Source organism: Epinephelus fuscoguttatus, linkage group LG23 (assembly GCF_011397635.1).
Source record: "Epinephelus fuscoguttatus linkage group LG23, E.fuscoguttatus.final_Chr_v1".
Taxonomy (NCBI): domain Eukaryota; kingdom Metazoa; phylum Chordata; class Actinopteri; order Perciformes; family Serranidae; genus Epinephelus; species Epinephelus fuscoguttatus.
This window is the reverse complement of record NC_064774.1, coordinates 19,828,482-19,839,006: the sequence shown is the minus strand read 5'-3', so window position 1 is coordinate 19,839,006 and position 10,525 is coordinate 19,828,482. Positions and strand designations below refer to the sequence as shown.

General features: G+C 39.0%; 1 protein-coding gene across 2 annotated transcripts; it reads right to left on the bottom strand.

The window, feature by feature from the left end:
- Nucleotides 1-198: 198 nt before the first annotated feature.
- On the bottom strand, nt 199-7,694 carry si:dkey-219e21.2 (zinc-binding protein A33). 2 transcript variants are annotated; one of them, XM_049568178.1, is made up of 10 exons: nt 7,055-7,694; nt 5,961-6,010; nt 5,506-5,651; nt 5,225-5,323; nt 4,345-4,479; nt 3,674-3,790; nt 3,356-3,484; nt 2,071-2,149; nt 1,809-1,835; nt 199-1,216 (listed from the first exon to the last, which is right to left on the bottom strand). In XM_049568178.1, exons 2-10 carry the CDS (start codon nt 6,007-6,009, stop codon nt 681-683), a joined length of 1,317 nt encoding a protein of 438 aa, XP_049424135.1. In that variant the 5' UTR covers nt 6,010; nt 7,055-7,694; the 3' UTR covers nt 199-680. The 2 variants fall into 2 exon arrangements, with proteins under 2 accessions (XP_049424135.1, XP_049424137.1); XM_049568180.1 differs by having other exon boundaries at nt 4,345-4,476; nt 7,055-7,691.
- Nucleotides 7,695-10,525: the final 2,831 nt, after the last annotated feature.

The window sequence follows — 10,525 nt, the reverse complement described above, 5'->3', positions numbered from 1 at the left end:
GTGTTCTCTTGAAAGACAAAGTCAGCATTGCAGGAGGCAAAAGTGATCGACGTGTTTGTCTAAAGACTTTTTCAAAGAGCTTTACATTTGTAGGTGATATGTCGGTGGGATAATATCTGCTTGTCTTAAATGCTGAAGTATTTTGGGAAGTGTAATGTGATGTTAGGAAAAAGGCAGAGATAAGAATCAAAGACAACATGATATGTACAGGAAATATTTATTAGATGCTTATCACAAAGTGCGTTTTAAAGTGCATGCATGCATGTAAATGCAGAATGTGTTCACACTTTGATGTCCACAGATAAATATTAACGTAGAAAATTAAAACCCTGCTTTTCAAAACTTTATTTTTTTTTAAATAAATACGTTTATATTAACTCAGAGTTGGGTTTCACTTTAGGTTCTCTTTCTTACTGTCTGTCTGATAAGAATCTCCACTTCTATCATTAGTATGATCAGATACATCTATTTATAATATCAGCACTGTGATAAAGTCTTGAAGTGTCTACCACTGTTCAAATTCAGGTTTGAGCTGATGCTTAAGGGATTTTAAATTCAGCTTAAAGATGAAAATCTGAGATATTTTTACAGCAACATATAGGGATGGAAGATTCATGTGAGATCCCAAATATTCTTGTAGATTTGTTAAGTCAATTCTTCCAGTCATCCAATAAGAGTTGTTAAAGCTCATCTATTTCAATATTTGTATGCTTGATTGTCAAGCGTGTGCGACCATCCAGCGGGGCGAAGAGAGGATACAGCTTGCCTTTGAAGTTTCCAGTGAAGGTGTAGATGTGGGACTTTGTTTCTGCGTTGTAGAAGGAGATCTGGCCCTCTTCGTAGTCCAGGTAGACTCCCATACGTTGAGGCACGAGGCTGATGGGCAGTGTAGTCTCCTCCTTGGTGCATGCGTAGAACTGGTTTGCGCTGCGCCACAGGGTCCAGTAGCCCTGGTTTGGGGTCATGGGGCACCGGCCGTGACGCTTGGAGTTGGCGGTGGTCAGTCCTATGCGCCAGCAGCCCTTGTTGGCTATGTCTACCTCCCAGTAGTGGCGGCGGCTGCTGTAGCCCTCCCAGCCCAGCACGCAGGGCCAGCTGTCAAAGCGCTGGGAGCTGTAAGGCAGGTCGGCCTCTGAGCGGCCTTCTTGGACCATACGCTGGTTCTCTGACAGCTGCAGCCAGGGGTGGTTGGTCATGGGGTCCAGAATCACATCAGCTGTTGAGAAAAGAGAGGCACCAATGAGCGTGTCATCCTCTGTAATATGCTAAGACTGTATAAAAGCAGTGGATGGAGCCTCCGAGTCTGAAATGAGAGGCCAGTGCAGAGGAGCCTTAAACCTGCATTCTCTCTAATGGCCAGCAGGGGGTGACTCCAAATGACGCCACTTCTCACTTGATTTATTACCTCAGTAATCATTTTCCCAATCAGTTTATGGTCTCAATCACTGGTTTCAAGTCTTCTTTAATACAGCATGATGTTCGTTTAGTAAATTATGGCTACATTTAGAGTAAAATAGATGAGAAAGCAGGGTATGCTTTAGAGCGTGGCTACGTCATGATTAAAAAGTTGCTACCACAGCAACCTGCCAATCAGGATAGACGCGTCACTATACTTGTGTCCTCCACAGCTCCACACTCATCTAAATGTGGCCGCTTCTGGCTCTGAAAAAACAAGATGGCAACGGCCAAAATGTCAAACAGTAGTCCACAAACCGATGGGCAACGTCTGGGTAGCTACATCCACGTCTCTTATACAGTCTATTGATCTATGTGAGATAAGATGAAGATAAAGTGTAAGTTGTTCTTACCTTCTGCGCTGCAAATCCAGCTCCAAACTGAAATCAGAGACAAAGAGATTATATTAAAGTTGCAGTGAATAAACAAAGAAAATGTTCACTGTAGCTATAAACCAGTGATTTCCAGGGGTTGGGACGGGGTCGCAAGTGTGAGATGATTACCAAGATAGGAAAAATGAATTCTGTTTCTGAGCATTATCTTTAATAATTGTACCGTGTGTCTTTTTGAAAGCTAAGATTTAGACAGTTTTTAAATGATTTGAAAAATACGCACCTGAGTTGGGGATGTATCTTGGAATTCCTGCTTTCCAGGTTCTTTGCTTTGCCAGTAACCACATCTGTGGAATCATTTTCTAAAAAGGAAAACAGAAGGGTGAAATTAAAAAACTTTTAATAGGAATGGCATTTTTTATGTAGCAATTCCCTAATTCTGCCTTTCGATGTTACCGCATGGTTTTATTATCATAAGCAATAAATCCTAAACTGCTGTGTGAACTTTCCAGGGAAAATGTTTTCCTGTAAGTGCTTCGTCACACTTGACTGGCGGTGACAATACCACTGGTTTTATGTGAGCCATAATGCAAAACAGAGGGGTTGTTGCCCTGTTTTTGTTCATCTGTCAACACTAAATGAAAGCCCTAAAGGCCATAACCATGAAGGTAAAGAGCAAAGGGTAGTAGCAGAGAGCTACATAAAATATTCATGTCTTGACTGTAAGTAAAACAAGGCAGCAACTGCAAAATATTCCTTCAAACCTCAATCGAGAACTTTGCTTCGCACATCGCACCATCATCTGCGTATGTGATAATAATGAAGCCACTGCAGATAAACTATCAGGTTATCCAGGACGTTGATTGTCGTTGTTTATCAGGGCAGAGGCAGATCAAGGTCATATAAACTAAAGGCCCGAACATACTCGGGTGTACTATAAGCGGAGCAGACTTCACGAGGAATGTCCGCAGTCATTCGGGCTCCCATAGTTGAGCGCACATCCGCGTTGTAGTTTACTGTAAAAATGTCCGTGAAACACACTACATTACCCACAATTCTTGCTCAACGATGTGAAAAATACATGCCAAGCAGTCACTAGTACGCGGAGCGGAGTCCGCGCAGTCATAAAATCTGAGCTTTGCGCGCACAGGGCTTGCGGACGTCCGCTTTTGGTCCGGGTGGCCCGGTCCGCCCGAGTGTGTTCGGGCCTTTAGTCATGAAGCTCATTTATTGATGTTTCACATGCACTCACAGGATAGGGTTCTCTCAAACTACACGTTACATGAATGGGTTCATAACCTGGTCATATCTGCAGGTCGGCATCCAACCGCTTGGTTTTGGTTTATGAGTTTAAGTCAGTTCTGTGTTTAACGGCTTTGATGGTGATTTATTTCTGCGCTATTAGATTAATATGTTTGTATTTGCATTTAATTGGCTTTCCATGGTTTCTTTTTCGTTTTGGCCTTCTGAGGAACCCAGTTTTTTTACACAGTTTTGTAGTAAAACAACATCTCTCACAAATTATTTTCTTTTTAGATGTTCATGTGTGTCACTCAGTGGCTTCTCACCGTGCTGTCTTCTTTGAGCAGAGACCAGGTGATAAACTCCAGCAGGGGCAGCAGGTTGACCAGACGTTTCTTCTTCAGGCCCAGGGAGCGCAACACTTTACCCAGCTCGTCGCTCTGCACACCACAATTCTGCAAACACAGGCACTCATTTTTAAAGCTGCAAGAATTAACACCTTAACAAAATAAGTGACTAAGTCTTTGTTTGCATGAGAGTAAGTAAGTCACACAGACAAAGGTTCATCTCTGTTGACGGTTAAGAGTACTTAAATCTTTCCACAAGTTTTTTGAGCTTTCAGTTTTAAGTATAGGACTCCTCACCTCAGTCGCCATTTGCAGCTCCTTGGCCCACTCCATAATCCTCATCTGTCCCTCCTCATTGGCGTTTTTATTTTCATTTTCTTCACTCTTGGAATCTGAGGGCATCTCCTTCAGGAGCTAAGGAAACAAAATCAGTAAGGTAAGATTGATGTTTTGCTATCATAATAATTTTTCTGTCACAACCTTAGCTGCCACAAATTTAATTTAATTTAATTAAATTTTCTGTGCCTTAAAAATACAGCCTTTCACATTCATATAATATACAACATACATACATAAAATTGCTGCACTGACAGAACAAAAAGCATTGAAACAAGAATATTCCTCAGGAGTACTGCATTGCAATGAAAGCAAAATGTGATAAGTATTTAAAAGAAAAAATCTACAAGCTCGAGAACTGCATTTTCCACAAAAATTGGCCTTTAATATCTAAGTTATCCTTTCTAATGGAACACTTGATAACATTTGTCTCATTCATTAAGTAAAGTTTGATCTGTAAATGTTTTTCCATGAAAGTGTAATACATTTTTGGTGTAAAGCAAGCTGTCTTTAAATGCTCATTAATTTTTACTGTAATTATGTTTACAAAGTTGCACCTTTAATCTGTAGTTGATTAGTTACAGTACAGTCTTTTAGCACCACAACACTAGATCACACAGGTGAGCACTGACCTTGTCGACATGGTGGAGTTCGTCAGCCCACTCCAAGATCAGTTTCCTGCTCTCCTCAAGACTGCGCTCAGCACGCCGGTCTGAACACTGGGCTTCTGTCTTACTGGTGCCCTCTCCTGGATTCTCAGTGCCCTGCTGAGACACAACACCACACTGTCAGACAATGTCACACACTGTTAAAAACAAAATGGTGTGCTGCTATGACCATTAGATGACATGAAGAAAAATGACAGCCAGCTCATGTTGACACAGTTTCAAGGCCGAGGCTCGGGAAAATTGGGCCACAACAAGCTACGCTTAATTATCAGCGTTAAATATGTCACCTGTGACATGCTTTCCAAGAGCCAGGTTAAAGTCATATGAGCCCCATACATAGATAACGTCTTACGTGACGTGTTGATGCCCACCCTACGTGTCCCAGCCCAGTGTCTCAGGGCGGAGGGTCATGTAACCTTGGTGTCGTTAATCACGTATCCTATCAGCATCCAGATAACCTAGTCACTCCTCTGCATGACAAGGCAAAGTAATCGTTTCCTATAGCAACGCTTATGCAATACACTAGTCATAAATACTGGTTCACGTAAACTCATGACTCTCTAAAAATGGTGTCACAAATGCAACTGTGGGTATTAAATACTTCTGTAGGCGTTATCTCCAGCTATGAACAATTTTTAGTGGACTTTTTCCCCCGAGCTGGCAAACAACAAGCTCCTGTATCAAAGGAAACTGAGGCACAAACAAACATCAGTACTTCCTTGAGTCTACAGTGGACGTGCACACTTTTCTCTGCTGTCTATTTGTTCTCTGCCCTCTAAATTTACACTCTAACACTGCTGTTGAGCCACTGACTCACATTTTCCATCCTTCCCTCGTGTCCTACCTTGCAGACTTGGTCCACTTGCTCCTTCCAGTGATGGATGAACTGCACACACTCCTGCAGGCTGCGGAGATCCCTCAGGCTCTTCTGATGAGGATGATGCTGCAGCACAAGAGATCAAATCTGAATGTTCATTCCTACTGTAGGTTTTTTAATGTCAGTCAAAAGCCCAAATGGGAAACTGAGACAGGTTTGGAAAAAAGAAAAAGACCTAAACCTAACAGACATCGCAGGAGGAACACACATGGGGGAATCTGAATAAATTCAAGTATGTTTGAGTGTACCTGTGAGTGTTTGGTGAAGCTGACGGTGGGTCTGTTGGGGACCGAGCTGTGAATCTGGACGTCCTTCTCGGGCAGGTTCCAGCGCACGGCCCCGATGGAGCTGCTCTGGGTGGTGCTGCTGTCACCCCCCTTCAATATGCTCACTCCTACAGGGCGACAAATTCAGGAGAAGGCGTCCTCTCAGTTAATTACAGTTTTACTTTTCCAACAAAGTAGGTAAAAACCAATGTAATCGAGTATTGATACTTCTCAGCCTTTCCAACTTTGATGATTAGGCTTTACAGCCACAAAGACTTTAATCCATGAATGATATTGTAAACATTTATGAGCATCCAATTAAATACAAGCTCCATGACGTCACAGTATCTTTCCACTCTGGGCAAAGGTTGTAAGTTATCAAACATGCACGCGGCAGAAGAGTGGCACTGGCAATGATTGAATAAAGATATACATACTTCTACCAGGTTTCAGGATACTCTTCATCTCGATGGTAGCGCCCTCCATCCTGTGGAGCAAAGAAAACGTGAATAAATTTAATAAAATAAATGCTTTGTGATCAGTAGAAGAAGAAATAAAAGTAGTATACAGCAACATACAAGTTTTGCATTTGCACAGTAAGTAACATTTGCAACTTTAAGTATCAAAGGTGAAATAACCCCTGTAGGTTTTACACTATTGATTTTTATACACTGATGGGTAGTTTCACCTGTCGCAACAGGCCTAAAACATATGTTTTAAAATATTTCCAGATTTACTTTCTTTTTCTTAAGAAAGTTCAACAAGCAACACCTGCCAAAACAATTTTCTTATAATAATAATAATTTTAGAATAACAATTTAAGACCAAGGCACGACAGAAAATAAAAATTAGGATGTAATTAAATAGATTTAAAATTATAATAACAGTAATAGAAGTGAAACAGAGTGAAATGAAGACTAAAATACTAGAAAAAATTAAGCAAAATAAAAAAAAAATACAAAATAACAAAAATACAAAATAATGTAATAATAATAATAAAAAAAATTTTTAGTATTAATTTGAATGAAAAAATAGAGTTAAAAAGAACAAAAAATGTATTAAAACAAATAAAACTGACGGAGATAAAAAATAACAACACCAATAATATTAACAAAAATAAAATAACATACAATAAAATTTAATTAAATTTTACAACATAGATAACACTAAGTGAAATAAATTATGTAAATAATGATGAAAAATCATTCCTAATCAAAAGTCTGGCTCAATCGGCAGGCTGTAAGTTCACATCTGCATTTCAGGAATGCCTGATAATCAATTTAAAAGCCTTTTTTTAAGGTTTGTAATCACATCCAAAATGTAATAATTGAATCTACAGTGCTTAATATACACCACATACATACATCTGTACCTATAATACAAAATTATTATCCTTAAATTATGTAAAACACCATGAATTCAGAATAAAATGTCAAAATATGTCATAAATTCAGCCATGTCACACAGATCTGCACCATAGACACACACAGTATATTGTATTAAAGCTATGCTGATATTAATGATGTCGTACCTGTGCTCTGAGGGAGTGTTGGTGCAGCTCTGCTGGTGGAGAAGACTGGACGGGCACCGCTCTCCGCTCAACGTATTTGTTCCTCTCTGCGCCTCCCTGATCTTTGGACTCTTTTATGGCCTCTGAGGCGTTGAGGGAAACTTTCTGCAGAACTATCTGACAAGAAATCTCAACTGCTTCCCGGCAGCTGCTGGCACGCTTTCAGTGAGGGCAAGAGAGCGTTTTTATAACGGTTATAAACCTCTTCATATCTCTGAGTGACGTACATGCTCTGATTCTGCAGTGAGGTTACTGTAACTCTTCTTTTACATTTACTGGTATTATGTTAATGGTGCATATTTTTATATAAAAGGAAGTTGAGATATAATTGCAAAAACAGATTAACTTCTAATAGACATCAATTACTGTGTAAAAATTATTATTAAAACACCTTAAGCTGTGTTAACTGTGTTATTTAATATTAAACATATAAATAATAAATAATATATAGGCCTATGTATGTGTATTAAGATAAAAAATATTAGAAGAAAAAATAATTTTACAGCAACAGCACAAGGACTAAACCATACTGTGAATATTTTACAGCATGCACTGGTGCATTTATGTAACGTTTGATGCTAATAACAACTGCAGGCCTTGACACAGATAATGATCCTTAAAGATAATTGTTGTTTTTTACTGCAGTCAGTCATATCTCCACTTAAGCATAAACCACCATAAAAGGGTAAAAGGCTTAAAGCATAATAAAGGTATGATCATAATCTTATGTCATGTGTAAATGAAAAGTCATTTCTTAGGTAGTTATAAACTTTAGTCTTTTGTATTTTTTTCCCCTTTATTTCTCTCTCTTGTGATTCACAGTAATTACGCAGATATTTTGGCTAATACTTTCTATAAAAAAAAAGATATTTCAAGAAACAATGACCCACAAACACACACACACACACACGCGTACAGAGCAGTGCATTCGAGGTATGCTTCAGACAACATGCTCACAGTGCAGGGAAATCACAGAAATGACTCAGTCACCATTTTGCTTCCTGATTAGCTACTGAAAGAAACGTCAAAGCAAAGCACACACTGCATCATACTCTCAACTGACACAGTCACCCTGCTCTCTTGACCTGCAGGCCATAAATACATCACACAGGACCACATTAGTTATTATTACCTCCAGTGGCTGTTACAGCAGACATAACGTGAATGGTAAGGCTGCTGGAGTATATGAGGATGCACGTGCAGCTGCAAGGCAAGTTTGAACAAAGAGATAGTTCAGCTTTATGTAAGTCATAAAAATGCATTAAAGCAGGATAGGAAAGAGACAAGGCGTTACAAAGAGACACGTATAATAGAATTAAAAACGATTCTTAAGATGTCAGGAGGCACAGTATTGAAAGCTATGGCCTGGCTATTATTTGCTCAAAACACTGAAATCAACAGGCCTATATTTGGGACACTGTAACTAACTGCACTCCCTGAAGAAATACTATCATATTTTTGGGAAAATGAAGCAGTGATTCCAGAGAGAAGCAGACAGAGGGGTCTACAGTCTGTGTTTGAAGGATATATCCAGGATGTCAAACTGACTCAGCAGCAACAACAGGTTAAAAAGACAGAGATAGTTAGAAGCTAAAGCCGAACTATAGGCTACAGATCACAGTGTAAAAGTCAACCACCACATCACTGCTGATCGCCACACAAGACAATGAATATAAAAGGAAACTTTGCTGATATGGAACCAGCTGTGTGGCATCACAGTGTGTGCAGATGAACAGTTTTTGGCTTCACCGATGACACAGAGCTGGTTGAATATCAGCAAAGTTTCCCTGCTTCCCTTCACTGGTTCCTGTACAGCAGGGTCTGTCTTTGTTTCACTGTTATAATCATTAAAAAGCAAAAGCAGCATGTGTATACATTCAGTAGGCTATATCTTCAGTAGCTAGCTAGCTAACCCTACACTTTTCAGGGTTTGACTTTGGTTTTGAAACAGGGATGAAATGTATGTCTTTTTATAGCCTCTCTAGGTAACAAGTATCTTTAGCAATAATGAGTTTAAAAAAATGATTAAAAAACTGATGTAGAAATATTAATTCACACCGAAATTACTGTCAGTTGTGTAAGTATTTAGATCCTTATCCTGAATCCTTACCCTCAATATTGTAGGACAGAAACACGAGACCTTCATTTATGTTATTTGTTCGGATACAATTTAAGTAATATTTCCTTTTTTACGTGCATATTTTTTATATTTTGTTAGAAATTTTCCATTTTAGTATCACTTTCAAAATGGCTTCTCATTGTAATCCATTGCTGTCACCCACCTTTGCTCACTTATCACACACTTATCACTCACACTATCAAAAGTAAAAGTAGTGATAATGCGGTAAAATGCGGTAAAATATTGTACATAGTGTTGGGGAGTAACATGTAATGGAGTTATGCAGCGTTTACTGAGAAAAAATATGTGATTAAATTCCAGCTACTAACCAAAATGTTGGTGAGTACAAAGTGGAAAAAAGACACCAGACTTTACACTTTCATTCTGCCCTTTCTGATAGATGGCACAGTTTTGAAATAGTCTGACCCTTCAAATCTTTGTTAGAAGTTAGAGAACTGGACGTTAACATTGGATGTAAATAGTGAGGTGCTGAATTGTCCAATATGGGAGTATTTCCTAGAGATACCAGACTGAATTTAGGTACTATTGGCTTTAGAATTTTAAACAGAAGAGGAATGTGGATGACAACCTCACTATATGTGATCTTATTCTGAGGTATATCCTGCTGGAATATGTTCTAGATGATAATTAGAAAGTAATTTCTTGTTACTTTTTAATCCAGCAAATGAAATACCTGACAAATCAAAGGTTTAACACACTGCTTTGCATCTTTTCGCTATGCAGGAATGCCTTCTTTTGGTGTCTTTCTGGACAACACTGGTCAACATCAAATGTATTAAGTTACATTACTCTTATTAAGTAATTGAAATAGTTACATTACATAACATTTTACCAGGGTAACTTGTAATCTGTAACCTATTACATGTCACAACACTGACTATAGGATTATTATTATTACTGCTGCATTCATGCGTAAGCAGCATTAAACTGTTGTAGCTGGTGAAGGTGGAGCGAGTTTAACCACTTGATATGCTGTTGGGTAATCTAATCTAGTGCCATGCATTATATTCTGTAGTCAGATATAAGATAGCACGACATATCTGGGGTACAAGTGCGTCAAGCTGTTACATAAGATCAGCATTTGATCAAATGTATGTGGTTAAATTCCAACCGCGATTACAGTGGACTGTTAAGTAATCGTACTGAGTTATTATGTCCAGGTAATATTCACACTGCCATGACAACAGAGAGGGCATAGTTTAAACATGAAGGAAAATGCCGTCCTGGAGGCGTGGCCAAACATCTCAGCAAAAGAAACTTTTGGAGAGGAAAAAAGAAACTCAAACCACTTC

Coding starts and splice junctions, on each gene's coding strand:
- si:dkey-219e21.2 (XM_049568178.1), bottom strand. CDS start 6,009: ATGGAGGGCGCTACCATCGAGATGAAGAGTATCCTGAAACCTGGTAGA. Junction 5,652..5,960: donor TATCCTGAAACCTGGTAGAA/GTATGTATATCT, acceptor GTCGCCCTGTAG/GAGTGAGCATATTGAAGGGG. Junction 2,150..3,355: donor TGCTCAAAGAAGACAGCACG/GTGAGAAGCCAC, acceptor TTTCCTTTTTAG/AAAATGATTCCACAGATGTG.